Source organism: Dipteris shenzhenensis, chromosome 33 (genome assembly GCF_047967505.1).
Source record: "Dipteris shenzhenensis isolate YYH24624 ecotype China chromosome 33, Dip_SZ_1.0, whole genome shotgun sequence".
Taxonomy (NCBI): Eukaryota; Viridiplantae; Streptophyta; class Polypodiopsida; order Gleicheniales; family Dipteridaceae; genus Dipteris; species Dipteris shenzhenensis.
This window is the reverse complement of record NC_141628.1, coordinates 20,339,662-20,356,851: the sequence shown is the minus strand read 5'-3', so window position 1 is coordinate 20,356,851 and position 17,190 is coordinate 20,339,662. Positions and strand designations below refer to the sequence as shown.

Sequence of the window (17,190 nt, the reverse complement as noted above, 5' to 3'; positions counted from 1 at the left end):
GCATGCTCACTCGAGAACAATATCCTGCCCAACCAGCAGCTGCAGGAACAATCCACATAGGATAGGAACTTACTATGGAGAAGGTTGCATTCTCACCAAAAGGGGTGCATACACATGGCTTGGTGCACACAACACTATCACATATGAAAAAAGTAGAGAAGTTATACTGCTTGGAACAACTACAAAAGGATAACTTCCACATCGAAGAATGAGATAGCAAGGCTGAATGAAAAGGTAACATGGAAAACATTAGACGAAGTGAGCCTGGAGGGATTCAGGAATTGCAAATTCATGGTTCAATAACTAAACACAGGATCCCACCAACATATGCAAAAGATATCACTAACACTACAACTCCCATAAATTTGAATGTCATTTGCTTGCAAGAAACAAGAACAAAATCCGCATAGCCATCATACCCAACAATTTTAACACAAGTACACTGAGCAGGGAGTAGAGATTACACGCATTAACAAAGCAACAACAATTACACATATACAATTTTCAAAACATACAGACCACCATCTCTACAATACAATATGTTCATATCATTCCTACAAGAAATACTCACAAACATGGGCACATCAACTGCACGTACGATACTGCCAGGTGACTTCAACATCGACATGTGCAAAAGTACACTGGAATCGACGAATCTATAGAAAATGGTGGACCAATTCGACCTTAAACTACAATTCAAGTAATCAACAACCATATATGGCTCCCAACTAGATCACGCATGGACAAACCTACATAGGCACAACATTCTTATCGGGACATCATTTGATTTTGGATAGAGCGTATGTTTACATGTGATGAATCACCACAACATTGCACTTTCATTCACTAAAACACGTTTACACATAGCAAATCACAACGGCCTGAACACACAACCACACATGCCTCCACCCTCTTATTCGTTGCCGACAATAATTGAACTTACCCTTACAAGAACACAACATTATGGGTCTTGCCTTGAAATAGAAAGAGAGAGAAAGAGGGAGGAATAGGTGGAGATCACATGCCCTCAATCAATCATAAAAAACCCAAAACAGGCAAGTGGACTAGTAAACAATTCACGAATAAAAACTTTAAAAAATTCAAAATTTTGCCAGGAACCTTCACTAAGGCCTACTGAGAGGCAGGCCAAAAATAAAGAGGAGAACTCAAAAGAGGGTTTCAAAAGAAGCAGCCCCCCAAACATGCCATGTTCCCCACCCCACCCGCCCGTGCTCCTTGCACGGATGCACGACACACACGGATCAAAGGAAAAACCAGGTGGGGAAACCACAATGAAGGTGCTGTAAATGATGAAAGGAAGAGAAGGGAAGACTCAAGGAACTTAAATTGAAAAGTGGTTTAAAACACTAAAGACCAAGCTATTTAATTGAAAAGCAACAATACTAAGGGAGAGCAAGTTGCAGGGATGTCAAAAGAAACTTGACAAATTTACAAGAAATTCTGAGAAGTTGCCTTCCCTCATAACTACTTAAAAATTCTTCCGAGAATACGGCTGCTTATTGCACTCAACATAAGCTCATACGTTGACAAAGACGTGAACACAGGAAACAAAAACTAATCGTCACCCAAGTATTTTACGTGTTTAACATTGAACAGTAGAAGTTTATTGGGCACATTGCTCTAGCAGCAACAATCGACTCACAACCCATTTTGTCTGCAGAAGAACAGAGATGGGCTCCAAGCGTGGGGCAGCAGAGATGGAGGGCGATGACGGAGGAGGGGGAGCAGAAGAAGAGGAGGACGAGGAAGAAGACAGAGAGGAGGATGAGGAATTGTCGCAGCACGAGCAGCAGCAACGCGACCACGAGCACGAGCACGAGCACGAGCATGAGCACGAGAACGAGCAGGAGGACGAGGATGTGGACGACGACCAACAACACCACGAACATGGCCATGCCCCTGCGAAGAAGCCCAAACTCACGAAGCCTCAAAAGGGACCCTCCAAGAGGGTGACCTTCCACAGCGACGACGATGAGGAGAACAGGAGGGCATCAGGAGAGCATGTAAACCGAGCGGGCCACACGGGCAGCAGTGCGAAAGCCAAGGAAGACGACGACGAGGAGGAAGAAAACCTGGAAATTGAGTTAGGAAAGTGTCAAACAGTTGATCCTGAGAAGATGCAGTAAGTGCCCGTTGCTTCGGCTTTGATTTGAGTGTGACATAAGATAGACTTGCTATTGTTCTCGTTGTCTGGACATCAGTGGGGTTTTCCATACTCTTGATAAAGATTAGCTTCGTTCTAAGCTCAAGTGTAAAACAACTAGTACACGAGGTGCTTCAATATATTTAGACAGATATAGGTATATACATAGATAGATACATACATACATACAAACAGCAGCGCGTTTGATATCATGCAAATCCTTGTGGCTCCGATGGATCTTTTGGAAGACATGAAGGTTTTTCAAGGGGATACAGTGGAAATATATTCTGACAACCGGAATTGCATTGCGATTGCGAAGTAAACACCGGCGACTTTATTGGCATCCCACCGAAGCCCTTCTACAGGGCAGCGTAGGAGCCAGTTCGCTATCAGAGGGTCCTGTTAGTCTCAGCTTTTTGACACCCTCTTTTGGATGCAGGATAGCTCAGCATCTGCTGGAGCCTGGAAGTATACACCTTATTCCTTAGCACCTTTGCCCATAGGAATACACTGAGTTCTATTGGCCGTCTTCTTTGCTGTTCTGTCTTCTACATTTTTGAGTTTGTGGCTTGACTCATTGTGTACTATCTTGAGAGAGATCGGATAAAGTTTGAGAGATCATTCCGCTGTCTAGAGCAAGCAGCCCTAGTTTTCCGACACTCACATGAGCCAACTTGACCTAATGTTGACCAAGGTAACCTTCCACATGGCGTCTGGGCTTGAGTTGGTTACAGCCGACCTATGACCCACCTTCTAGCAGACTTTTGCTTGACTTGCAGCTGCCAATCAACAACCTTGCCACATGCCTATATGTGGCCGTCCACCTTATTCTTGTTGACACACAGCAGTCAAGCAACCTGTCCTCAGGATATGTGGGCTCCAGGTCTAGTTCACACAATTGCCTAACACATCGCTTCAGATTAGCCAGATTCTCTCAGACCCTCTTGGCTTCACCTCATATGGGGTCCTTACGGATTGAGCAACAAAGGATTGAGGGTGGAACATTAATATCGAACACCACCTCATTCATGAATGTTGAGAATAGTTGAATTGGGTCCAATCCTTGCCCAAGCAGTCCACTACTCTGATCCTGTGCCACTCAAGCAAGCCTAGGGTCTCCATCAAACATTGGCTGGAGGAGCCCCCCCGCCCTCATTCTATAATCCATGGAGTGGAATGATCCAAGGGCTCCGTGCAAATACTAGATTCTCAAGGCCATCCTTGTCCTGGAGAATTGCCCATACAAATGCGGGGAAATGAGGGTCTGTGGAGTGTATCCCTCCAAGAGTCAACGATGGCAGAGTCTATCATTCGCATGCGAGGTTCCCTGAATTGGGAGAGGGCTCTCACCCGTGCTTCTGCCTCAGTTGGAAGATGACTCCAAGCTCCAAAAGAACTGGCTGGGCCACCGTCCCACTATGCCCAGCCGATATGCATCAGGTGACATAACATGAAGCCTTCCTAATCTTGAACCTCAGGATGCTATAGAAGGCATTGGTGCTCAAACTCTTGGTGGCATCGAGGAGGAATCCTCTAGACAGCCACTGACACAACGCGCTATTTAAACTCCTCATCAAGGGTGAGTCCTTCCTAGTGAGGAGGGGCTCTGAGAAGATCCACTGATGAGACTATTACCACTGACCACTTGTGTGGGGGGTGTTCTTGAGAAGCCCTCACTGAAGCGAAGAGCTTCAAGGCTTCCGAGCTTGGAGTGAGTCTTTGCATCTCCGGGTCAATGATGCCAAGTCCTCCCTCTATTTGGGATAGGATCATCATCTGGTAGGCGACCACGGCTCTAGTGTTCCTCGTGCCATCAGATCTTGCCCACAAGAAATTGCGCACCAAGCGCTTGAGCTGTCCCATGCATCCATAGTGTGAGACAGTTGTTTTCTTGTTACCGGTGTGCATGATGCATTGAATTTGAATCAGCATCTAGGAGGAAGCGGCAAAACTTTGCATGACATCAGAAAGCTCTTGTTGGCCTTTGAATTGGTTGTGGATGTAAATCATTCCTCTTCTTACTTTTCCATTACTTTAGATCTTTATAATCACACTTATATCTGCTTTTGTGCATGGATGTGAAGGTCTATCTTGGCTCAATTTACACCTGAGCAAATGAGTCGTTATGAGTGCTATCGACGATCAGGCTTCCAGAAAGCAAATATGAGACGGGTATGGCAGACATCCGAATATATTATGCTTGTTTTCTTGATGCCCTCTCTTTTTTGTCAATGGATGTGGAGGCGGAGAAGGGGACTATGAATACAGCTAGACTTGGTTTTTAGATCATCGCAAATGAGCTTTTGCCCTCACACAAGGGAAGTGGTATGTTTGCCTCCATGAATGTTTTAATTTTGTATGTTACAAAACACTTTATTTGTGAACTTGCATTGCTTTCACAACTGTGGGAGATTCAAACTACTTGTACAGCCTTTTTTAAATGTATATAAATGAAGGCAGACATATCTGTGTGGATGCATGTATGTTGCATCATGTACCTCCTTTTTTGTTTGTTGATGATTCTGCCTCCATACACTATACAGGAGTGAGCTTCTGCATCTCTCTTTCTTCCTTAATCTGTGCCTCTTTGAAATTTTCATTTTGCTTTCAGCGGTTTGTGTCTTCTTACCCAGAAATACATATTCACAAAGCGCGGTGCATATCTGCATTACCTCACATGTGTGGTTGCATGGGATCTGGCTGCTTCCGTTTTCTGGAGCATTCCGTGAAGGATTTACTTCCAAATTCACTCAAGAACACATGCAAGAACCTGCAGTTAAGAATAAGGTAGACCCATTGTAGAAACCACATTCAAATGTGTCCCCGCCAAAATCCATCCCATGCCCAGCTGCTGCATGGTGATTCCCCATGCCTGTCCTCACGTCTAGCTGCTGCATTGTGAGGCCACTGCTGCTGCATAGGGTGCCCATCTGTAGGCACTGTTGCTACTGCATTGCGAGTCTGCTGCTGTTCCATAGAGTGCCCATCTGTAGGCACTGCAATGCTTTGGTCAACCTCAACTTAGTATACCCAATAGAGTAACATTATTATTGTGAATCCCATCAAAATTGTAGAAAATCAAGCCATATCTTCTCCTCGGTTTTCCCTGACTTGTATATCACCGTATACACATTGGCCTTGTGAGAGAGGTGGGGTTGGAATTTTGTTGAGGCACACTCTTTTAACTAATTCATGTCCATTCTGATATGAGTAAAGGCGTCGCCCATAAGAGAAGAGTTGACCCTCGCACCGCATCAAGCTTTACATGTTCTTACAAAATATGTCAGGCAAGCATGTGAGTTATTGATCCCATAGACAAAGCACCCAGTGCCTTATTAAGATATGTGAAAGCAGACGTCAGTCATGACACCTGCATTACTGGTCAGTTCCTCCCTGTATAAGAGTCATGTAGAGAGAATTCAAAATGCCCACAACTTCAGAAAGAATCATGATGAATAGTATTAATTGGCAAACATGGAACTTCCAGTTGTATTAGAAAGAATAACCTCACACTGTATTAATTGGCAAACATGGAACTTCCAGTTGGGTGTTCTTGCCACAAAGAAGCATAGAATTTCATATCTAATGACACTAGAATTTCAATTTCTAATAAACATTTTTTAGTGGACAGATTTACAAAATCTGTCTACAAAGAGTCAATGCAAGATAGTGGTAGCCTTAAAACTAGCCCAAACAACAAAACTACCCATCCTTGGGCTTAGGAGTGTTGGTTGGTGCCAGAGAATCTAAACTTTGCACAAGATAATTTTCAGATCCACAAATTTCCCATCCATTATCAGAGGGTGTTATCTATCCTTTAGACAAATCGTCATCTGACAAACCATTCTGCTCATGGAATTCTTTCATTGCCAGCTCCATCTAGTGCTTTAGGCAACTCCAATAGAGGAAGTAGACGAATTCATGCTGTCTGGAAAGGAGTGTGGACCTTAAAGGCCCATTTCTGAAAAAGGAATAAAGGTTCTTTAGGTAGGCAACTTTTAGCCAAGAAAAGCTAATACTTTGCCGCCCCACCTCCTAAAGCCAGGAACTCTTGGAGTAGGCACTATTGACAAAAAAAGAAACTGTTTTTCTATTAATGGATTCTTGCCTTAAAATAAGCTCCTCTTGGGCTGCATGCTATATAGGAAAAGTTTCCTAAAGAAGCATGCGCTACTTTCAGCTTGGTTCAATTCTTCGTGCATGTAGTACGGCCGCTGTCCAAACGCAGCACCCATGCATGCACTAGTTCTGTTAGGTCCACTTCCACTTCTGTGGGGCAACTTCCAATTGGCTTGAGTCGTCCAATGGCCAACCCAAGATACTAGCAGGGCTGCGATCAACCTTATAGGCTGCCCTAAAATCTGCAACAAGGCTTTGAGGAGGCATTTAGGCACGGATCAATTTTAGGAAAGCCTATAGACACTCAGCAATAAAGCTGGGTGGGTGAGCCTTAAAACCACCCTCCCCCTTGTTAGAAATGACCATACAGAGGGTACGCACAGCGGAAGACTGATAGTAATGCCCAGGAGCTCACACACTGATGCGGGGTGTGGAATCACAAATTTCTTAACTTATGTGCATAGATGTGCAAGCTAGTAATAGACAATGCTCAGAGACAAATATAGAAGTAACACTTTATATTTCCGTCCATCCAGGAACTAGGACAGGATACAATACCAAAAGGTCCTTCTACTACAAGCCAGGCACTTCTAGATCTCTGAGCCCGCGTGCTCCACCTCGAGCATATGTAGACTCTCTGTCTAGATCCCTTCCACCTTGCTGTCCGGAAGCCAGCCTAGGTGGGCTGCCACTCTAGCTCAGTCTGCAGCTTCTCCTAGGTCACCTTGTCCTCCTGAATGTAGGCCTAAGGCTCCCCCTTCGCTGCTCCTGTCTGCTGTCCTGAGGGCTGCTCCAAGTGATGACGAATGAGGCCAAATGCCTCTCCTTTTATAGGCCCAAGGGGCCCTGAAATAGACCGACCTGGTAGGGCCGACCCCTGGGTCTGCCCCCTCCCAGTCTAAACCGACTTGGTTTGGGGGCTGCTCCACAGACCCGCCTGGCCACATGGCAGCCCGCCATAGGCACAGGCCTCTGCCCTTCTGCTGGCCCTGTTCCAGCCTTGTTGCAGGCTCCATACAAGGCCCAAAGGCCCTGCCATGGAGGCGCCTTTGGCCACTGCAGGTCCCACCATCTGTCAGGCTTCCAACAGCCCTGTTCTCCATCAAAGAAGCCTCTGTACAGCCCCGTACAGTGGGGCCGTACCCTGCTGATGTCAACGGCGAGCGCGCCCTTCACAGGGCCCTGTTGCAGGCCATACGCCTGTCCTTTGCTTTGACAGCTGCCCACATGGCAGCTCATGTGCTCCCCATGTAACAGCCCCAATATCTCCAGGTCTACCTCCCCCATGCTCTCCTCATATGGGGGGGCTTACAGATGGGGAGGTGACCATTCCAACACCCCTTAGTTACAAATAACTATAGTTTATAAAAGGCATGCATGCCAAGAACAATACATCTAAATTTCCTTCTGCTTGCAAGTTCTCTTCCAAATTTATGTCATGCCATGCCATAAAAGCAAACTTTACTTTCCACAGAGGCCTACTCCTAAATTTAGGAAAGCCAAACTAAGAAAGGCTTATCACTCCATCACCTGTGCTTTTCTCAGCCAAGGTCTCAAAATAGCAAATCACAAATTAGGAAGCTCCTTCCTCACTGTGCGAATCAACTCCAAATGGGTATATCTTTAGCCCAATGTTGCAGTGGTCTCAACGAGTAACCATGCTCACTCCCGTGTCAGCTCATCATCACATGGTGCTGAATTGGCAATGCAAAGTAGCACTTTTTTCATCCCGTTGTTTGAATGCACACCTGACTCCTAAAGGTTGAACTAGCAAGCTCACACCTCCCGACCATAGGTTTACTATTTCAAAACCATACTTGATGATCAAGTACATGCCTTCCACCGACCTACTACGTCCTAGCTGTAGGTTTGGATCGCTAGGAAACACCTATCTCGTAGACATCCCGAATACTAAGTAGCGGCTTGTATTTATAAGCCTAGCTATAGTTATGCTTAGCATCTAATATTTACGTTGGAAGCCATGCTTAAAATAGCTTGCTTTTTCATAAATCATTGCTTTTCTTGGATCAGCTCTATTTACTGGGTCTAACACCTTACGTACGCTACCTCTAATCTCAACCTTAGGTCAACCTAAACCCCCAGGTACGTTGTCCTAACCCTCAGCCAATACAAGTACTGCCTTATCGTAATCAGACATTCACATCTCTGCAATAACTAGCATGGTGCACCAACTATAACCGCTCGATTTATGGAGAATCTGGCTTTGACAATCCGGTCAAGAAAATTAAGGCGGAAGATTTGAGGTTTAGGTTCTTCTATAGGGAATCATGGGAGCTCAATAGGAAAGACAATACTCAGTTCAAAGATCGAGAGATGAGCTGTTGGGATGAACGGATGTGGAGGGGATGATAGAGAAGAGGAGATGAAAATCTATCATCTGGCAGCAAGGAAGGTTTTGTTTGGATGCGTGTGAGGAACTGTTTGAGCTAAATAAAATCTGTGATTGCCTGCAGCTCAAATCTGTGATTGCCTGCAACATGGTTGTTGACAAATGGGGCATTCATCCGAAAGTGTGCACGATGAGGAGCATCGACATCTTGTTCGAAATCAATACATCACAACAATCCTTGGGGTGGAGGAAACCTGTTTCTTCAACATCAAGCAACTCCATCTTTGTGGATTTCTCTCTTTACAGCCAGCAAAGTTCCGTCCGTCGTCTCTGCTTGACAGACGAATCCTCCCTCAATCTGTGGGCTCCTCTCCTTTTTTCTCTTGGGAATTTTCGGTAGGTTCCTCACTTTGTGTTGGAGGATCTGAGACTTCACATGGCACACACTACTTAATGCATCAAGATCTGTATCAGCCCACCGCATTTCGACGTCTTATCAAGTGAGCGTAGGGTAGATTGCTCAACACATATCTTGTGTTGAACTAGTTTAACTCTAGATCTTTAAATGATGGTTAAGCCTTGGTTAGTCCTAGAAGGGACATAGAAAGGGTGGAGATGCAACTCAAAAGGGGGGGGGCGCAGGGGGGGGAACGCGAAGAGGTGGACAAACAGCACAAGAAGTAGGAGGGGCAGGGATGCATTGTGCAGCTAGGGGAGGAGGCTAGAGGGGATGAAGATGCTGGAGAACAGAAGACAACCTGTCAAACAAGTACAGCTCAGTGAAGCACTCTAGGCAAGAAGGAGACCAGCGAGTGGCTCATGGGGAGGCAAGAGGGTATTGAGAAGCAGAGGGAGAGGTATATTGAGGGGCTAGAGGCAGCATGGGGAAGGGAGGTCAGAGCATCATGAAGCAAAATAGAGATTTCCCTTGGAATAGTCATAGTAGACTCTTGTCCTATTGCTGTGTTGATTGTAATATGAGAATCGTGGATAGAGATGATGGTAAAGAGGGAAACAAGAGGGCTCTAAATTCAATGGTGTCTAAAGAGTGAGATGGTAAAGAATGGACATTTGGCAACAATCTATGACCGAATGTAAAGGTGCTAAGGGTCTAGTGGTATTACGTAGGCCTAGGTAGTAATCAAGGGTTGCAAAGGTTGAGGCCAAGAGAGGGCTCTAATGAGAGGATTCTTGTATTGGCATCATGGCATCTAATGGTGGTTCCACATTTACGCATTGTGCATGAAAATGTATTCTAGAAGAGAACTCAAACTGAGAAAGTGTTTGCAGTAGAGCTAATAAACCGATGTGAAGTTGATGAGGGGTTCATGAAGTCCATCGGCTTGGAGGTTATGCAAGATAGAGCCCTTGCAGTGAGGATGGGAGGTACTTGATTGACATAGGTGTAATATATTAGAGGCAGCTGGGAGATGGGAGCAACTAGTAATCACGTGGTTGGGTTAGGTTTGGAGAGGAGTATCTTGAGACCTGCAAGGATTTGAGGCTACAAATCTATCGGGTAGCCTGTTCAACAATTTAAGCCAATATGATATGTGTAAGAACCTACTGACGGGCAGAAATTGATGGGGCTTCCAAACAATCTAAGCCACTATCATATGTGTAAGAATCTACTGAGGGGCAGAAATTGATGGGCTTCCAAAAATATAATGATAGGGAGGGAGAAGCAAGAATTGACATGATGACACAAGATGGAGGCAAGTCTTTTGATATGATTCAATGATGACAATGAAAGGTACATGCCACTTTAACACAGATGCAACGCATGTGACCTCATTGGGGTGATGTAACACAGAATCTAAATAATCATATCCAAAGGTCAAGCAACCCTACGACCACCCAAAGGGAAAGTGGGCTGTAAGACACCTCACACCCACAACTATAGGTCACTCTAGGACTCTATCCTTAGGATACAGTCAAGTTCCTAACATTATTCATAGATGCTATTGTATCTGAAAGGCTTTCATAGCCTTATAATGCTTTAGTGCAAATACGCCATCTATTGTATTGCTTCTATTAGTTGGCTCGGCGAGTAGGCTTTTGAGCTAGAGCTGCTACTGTTGCAATTACAGTCAGGGAAGGTCACAATAGCAGCATAAAACAATTATATGTATGCTTTTTCTTGCCAGAGCAAGCTGTAAGAAATCCTAGATTTACTATTGGTACCGGGTCCACATAATTGTCCGGTGGCTATGTTGATAGCAAACATAGGAGAAAGCTACGAAGACCATCTCAAAATACTATGTGTGGGAGAGCTCAACGCAGAGCAAGCATGCCACGCAAGAACAGCAGTAGGTTGGAGAGAGATTGCATCTCAAATTCTTGCGATGGTGGTAGGTTGAAGTGATAGGGATGAGCTCGGAGCATGATGGAGCAGCAAGCTGCCTAGAGATTCAAGAGTGTTCATCGGCTGTAGATGTTTAGGCGAGAACTGAATGTCAAGGTAAACAAAATTTCCCATCTCTAAATGTGGCAATGGAGGCAGCTGAAGGTTCTCTGACAATGGAGCTTGAAGTCGCCGTGTCAATCATTTTGCATTAAGAATGCACAGAAGCAAAACAGCGCACAATGAATTCAACTTCTTGGTGGACCAATCAAAGACGAATTTTCCATCTTGTCATTGTTACAGTTTGATGTGTATATCAATACTTGAAGATAGTGTGGGCAAGTGTGTGAGTTCTCAGCCCGAATGTGCGCTTTCTCCAGATTTTTTTCTTATCTTAGATTGCTTCAAACTCAACACTTTGAATGCGAGTTGGGCAGGCCTCTTGAATGATATATCATTCCCCCTACTTAACTTGTTTGTTAAGGCAAGTGTTTTCAGTTGCTTAGAGACGTTTCTTTCTTGTTGAAGAAAAAGCAAAGTCACGCTTCCTTACTGCTCCGGTGGAGAGCCAATGGTGAGGCGTTGGCTCTACCTCCTTGTCTGCAGTCAATAGCGAGGCACAGGTCTCCCTTGATTCCTGTCCTTACTTAGTGCTGCTGTGTAGGCAGCCTGCTATGAGGACCTCCTGTGGGTGTTTAGGACCTCCCTGCTGTTGTGGAGATAGCCCAATATGAGGCACCTGGAATCCTGAAAACTGAATAAGAACTGCCTATTCCTGGGAAGCCCCTAGAAACTCTGCAGACATAAATCTGCTCAATCATTGCGCCCTGCTGCCATGTGGCAGCTCTGTTGCTGTGCCTTCTGCAGCTCGTTTTTCTTCCTGCTCCAACCTGTCTATCGACTCCTATTTGCTCCTGTTTTCTGCGCAGGTCTGCATGTCTGTCTGCAGCCCTGTGACTTGGTCCTGATAGCCCAGTTTGGCTGTCCTTGCAAGGTCTTCCCTGCTCCAAGTTGCTGCTGCCTTTGTTGCAGTCTTCTGTAGATTTCCTTGCTGTCCATGCTGCTTTTGTGGCAGCTTGCATGCTGCCCATGTGGTAGCCCTGCACATTCCCTGGTACACCATCCAGTTTTCTTTGGAGTCTAGTACTGTGGAAATTTGGAGGTAGTCTCCATCCTTATGATAGAGTTAATTTGTAAGCATGTTCTCTAATTCAGTATTATGAATGAAACACAGTACATAGGAAACATTTTTGGTTATTTACCTGTTTTAAGGGTTCGAGCACTTTTAAAATTGTCTTTCAGGGTGGATCTGCAGAACTTCATGCTCTATCTTCAGCCCTTTTTATGCTATCTTCAGTTGTTTCAAGCATTTGATCCATATCTTATAGTAATGTTTTAGCTAACTGAACTTTCTTTTTTTCAAGCCCCAATACAATTTTCATTACCATGAATGGACTAAAACTTGTTGCAAAATCATTAAATGCAAATTATATTAGTTTGCATTTTACTCTCTTGCTCGTAGCATATCCTCTATGGATATATTTGTAAGATTGGATATATTTTAATCTTAGGAAGGTATATATATATCCTCTATGATCTGCTTGACCCTGTTAGTTTGAGTGGGAATTTCATCTAAAAGCAACTCTTATATTTACTACCCCGATTACTACCAATTGCAATACAATCTAGATATATGCTCCACCAATTGTATAGCTAATTCAAGAGTTTTCACCTCCATTTTCGTTGGAATAAGGTCATTCACGTCGGACAATCGATCCAAAATTACCCACAGAAGGTCGTGCCCCGTCTGTGTATCCAGGCCTAGGTATTATTAAAGGGATACAAAGGTTGGGGCCCAAGGGAGGGCTCTGACAAGAAGATTCTCGTATGGGCACAGACGATCTAGTGGTGGTGCTACATATAGACATTGGGCATGGAGGTAGATTATCCATAATGAGAAGTTTGCTGCAGAGGCAAAAAAAACAACATGAAGGTGCTTTCCTTTCTATTGGTTTACGGATTAGAGTGCAGCTCGAGAGAGGGTGGAAGAGCAAGGGTGGGGTGGAGGAGCTAGATGGGTGCAGCTGGTCAAGGATGCAGCCCCCTGAGGGGAAGATCAGAGATGTGAGTGGCGGAGCAGACGGTGAGTGGAGGGAGGATTAGCGCTACGGGAGCTAGAGGCAACCTGAGGACCGAGTACAGATTTAAAGTCACACTATGCGAGCAGATAAAGGAACCCAAATCTTGCAACAAAACATTACTCCATAGTAAGACAATTTTGTCCCCATAAAGGAAGTTCAGAAATCTTTTCTTAAGGCTACAGCCAGATACATCTTTCAGTTGAGCCAACTCCCATTCTGAAAGTAGTTTTCATCCTTTTGATCTAGCTTTCTGCTCAATTGGCTCACAGAAAAATATCATCATCCTTAGGTCCGATGGAACATTGCCAGATACATCTTTCAATTGAATCAACTCCTCTTCTGAAAGCAGCGTATCCTTTTCATCTACCTTTCCTTTCAAAAGGCTAACAAAAATAATGGATGGGTTTTTGTTTAGTCGGGAGATCTATGATCCTATTAGTTCCATATCTTGAAAATCTTTTATGATGATCATGAGTTACCACAGTCTTGAATTTTTGGGCATCCCGAAGGTTTGGTGAAGATATCGGCCATTTTCTTTTTGCTTGCGCATTGTTTGAGTTAAATTTCCCCACATAGAGGTTTGGTGAAGATATCTGCCATATTCTTTTTGCTTGTGCATTATTTGAGCTGAATTTCCCCACATAGAACTCTTTCTTTGGTGACGTGTTCTTAAACATCAATGTGGCTTGTCCTTTTATGATGAGTTGGATCATTTGCTGAAACAATAGAGAAGAGGCATGGATTTAGAAGTGTTCATCTTCCATGTTACCAATCTCCCCAAGAATTCTTGTGAATGAAATATCCTCACTTGCAGCTGTTGTGAGGGCCTTGTGCTCTGCTTCAGTGGAGGAAAGGCTGATTGTGGGCTGCTTCTATTGATGCCCGTATGGTATTTCCCTGTCCCAAGTAGGATGCATACTCTTGAGTGGACCATCCACCATTTGCTATCCCCAGCATGACCTGAATTGCTTCCAGCTTGCGAGTCCAGGAACCTACGGGTTGCCTTTAATTGCTGGCACCTGTTACATTTCCCCCTCCACCGTTTGCATTGGACTTCATTGGGTATTGACTGAATTTGATTCATGGTTCTAAACTTTTTCCTAAGCATAAATTTTTTGTGAGATGCTAGTTGAAACATGTGGCTCCTGAAATCATCATTGTTAGCAGTAGTGAGAGCATGGTACGTTAAAGCAAGTCTCTCTTCTGTATTTAACTTGTCTATCTTGGATCAAATGTTGGGCATTGAAATTTGTACGCCAGGGGTGATGTGACTAGGAATGATGTCTGTTCCTATATGCACAATTGAGACTTGGGGTCTCCATGATTTTTTAGGGAGAGGAAGTGTTGTGGCTTCAATCCTTGAATCTAATTTTTTTTGACAGTACTGCATCTTCTTCTCTTTAAAGTCAAAAGAACAAAATTTTGGATTCATACAGTGCCCTTGGGTGTCCTATTGAATAAAAGGAAATCAAATGTGATGTACGTTTGTGGATGGGCCTCATCATCAGCTTTCATTGTCCTTCATTACAGGCCCATCATCAGCTTTCATTGTCCTTCATTACAAAGAATACTGAAAGAAAACTCCATGTATGCATGTTTCTTTTGACTATATATCAGAATTACATGATTTTGGTTTCACTGTGAAGCATCAGATTGTGTGTGAACTACATCATAAGAAACTTTTAGTCCTCATTCTGTTCGCAGATTGCGTTGACAGCTAGAGCTACAGTGATAAAATGAGGTACCACCACGTTGGAGGATTTTGACTCAACTGCTTGTAATTGCAGCTATTGCAGAGTGTTGCTGGCTGCCCTATCTCGATGCCAATGACGATTGTTATGTCAGGAATAGCAAAGATGTTTGTGGGGGAGCTCGTGGAATTGGGTTAGTGATGTTTGTTTCGTCACAATGTTATTCCTTTGGTTTCATATTATTGTACCTTCAATTCGTAGGATGGCAAGATTTTGAAATTTGTTTCAAACTAAAAGACTCCAACCTAACCTCTTTGTGTATATTTACTTCTACCTAAAGGAAGAATTGTAATGACGGAGAGGAAAGAATCTGGTCCTATAAGGCCATGCCACATTCGGGAGTCTTATCGCCGATTAAAGCTCAAGGGTAAAGTTCCTCTCAGAACACGGCCAAGGCTATTCCATTGAGGCTTCATGGGAAGGATGGGTGTGTATCAGTTTAAACACTAGGGCATTCATGTCATTCATATATTTGGAAAAATGCCTATTCTTGTGGATGGTAAAATTATATTTACATCAGCCAGGGATCAGTGCTTACAATCTGGCAGAACTTTTGAGTACTCGTGCAATTAATCATGTAACTGGGAATCAACCTCACAGGAGGTTGAGTATACACTGTTTTATGAAAATTTTAAGTTTATGATGATTTTCAAGCTTAGCAATTCAAGTTTTGCATCCTTCTGTTTCAAATTCTTTAGAGCTCAATAAGGGATGGTTCATACTTTATAAAATTTTGACGACTTCTAAATTCAAATATAGAGTGGCAAGCATTCTTTTCAAATAGGCCCCCCCAGTCGTTGTTTTGCACCTATTAGTTAATTAGTTGGGTAGGGGGGATGTTACTGAAAAAAATTAATGTAAGATATGACGAGGTGATATCAGTACTTCAATCTACAATGTTCTTCACCAAGATCAGCAGCAGAGGCTTTTACAAGCAACTGGTGCAATGCAGCCGCAAGCAAACTCAATACAAGCTCAACAGAGAACCTCGGAGGTATCCTCATGTAAGTCACTCTTAATCATACTCAAGGTATCATGCATGCCAAGCCGTAAGTATAGATACACTTGCTCTTCTTTTTCCTTGTTGGCACATTATAAGAAGGATCAAATGGGAATGTAGAGAGCATGAAATGAAACCAAACTGTATAGATATTGCTAGAGAGCTTGCTTACTACTTTATTGGAGATCCGACTACTCTTGCATTGTTGCAAGCTTGGAGACTTAACCCATGTATTTTATTCATTTTCTCAATTGTTCAACACATGACAAGCATGTATATAGAGCAAAAAGTAGAAGCTGTATAGGACTATCAAAAGGAGTGAAATTTCAATCAACACTAAAATCAATGTTGTATTGTTATTGTCCATACAAGGTAAGCCTTTGTATCAACAGTAAAAACAATGTTATATTGTTATCCCCCATACAAGGTAAGCCTTCTACCAAATCAGCTAGTGATATACAAGTCATGGATCTTTTAAAGGTTAGCTTCACAATTAGTTCATTTAGTTTGGATGGCTTTGGTCAAGTCTAAATATATGGCATGCATCCTTTAGTGTAATGTGTCCTCATTTTAGGCCAATTGTAAATATGTGACAATGAATCCATCACTTGAATGTACTTTTTGTCTTTTTCATTTTGCTTTATTAAAAATTTTAAATCTCCATTATTGGTTTAAACAAATATAGCTAACTTAGCATGTTAAAAGCCCTTTTTTTTGTGTGAGAGAAATCACCAACAAAGATATAAGCACAACGTTAAGCTACAAAGATGGGATGGAAGTAGGTCTCGCCAAAGCACCTACTCGTTGCATGCCTTGGCTAGTGTCAGTCGATTGAAGGGTGAATTCTGCTCAACATTAAGGTTGGTTTACTAGATTTGAAGATTGGCCATGTACACATGGTCATGGATGTTTTTATCGAAGCTATACTTATATAGTCATATAAAATTTTGGTGAAATTTTTTTGGGTTAATTTTTTTATTTTCACGATATTTATAGACTATAGTATGATTTTATATATTTTCTTCATAATTTTGTAGCAAAAGATGTAAATCCTAGCTGAACTTTAAATTTTTTTGCATAAAAGTTTCAAATCCTGACGAATGTTTCAAACATTTACTTTTATTATGGCATACAAACTTTAGATACCAATCTAAAAGTTTCGCCTCTTAATGAAACTAATGTGAAAAAATCATCCATGCACATGGTCCTTTTGATGCTCCCTTTCAATGTCTTAAGTTTAGATGCTTGCTATGCAAAATATGGAGCAAGGTAAATCAGTATATGTTGTGCATCGTTGTAATCAATATTGTAGTTAACTTGT

The 17,190-nt window shown here is 43.0% G+C and overlaps 1 protein-coding gene across 2 annotated transcripts; it reads left to right on the top strand.

The window, feature by feature from the left end:
- The first annotated feature begins 1,384 nt into the window (after nt 1-1,384).
- Nucleotides 1,385-15,531, top strand: LOC147879806 (uncharacterized). Of its 2 annotated transcripts, XM_087371767.1 has the most exons (5): nt 1,385-1,590; nt 1,682-2,143; nt 4,249-4,336; nt 14,906-15,002; nt 15,150-15,531. In XM_087371767.1, the coding sequence occupies exons 2-5, from the start codon at nt 1,692-1,694 to the stop codon at nt 15,275-15,277; spliced, it is 765 nt and encodes a 254-aa protein (XP_087227893.1). In that variant the 5' UTR covers nt 1,385-1,590; nt 1,682-1,691; the 3' UTR covers nt 15,278-15,531. The 2 variants fall into 2 exon arrangements, with proteins under 2 accessions (XP_087227893.1, XP_087227892.1); XM_087371766.1 differs by lacking the exon at nt 1,385-1,590 and having other exon boundaries at nt 1,603-2,143.
- The last annotated feature ends 1,659 nt before the right edge of the window (nt 15,532-17,190 follow it).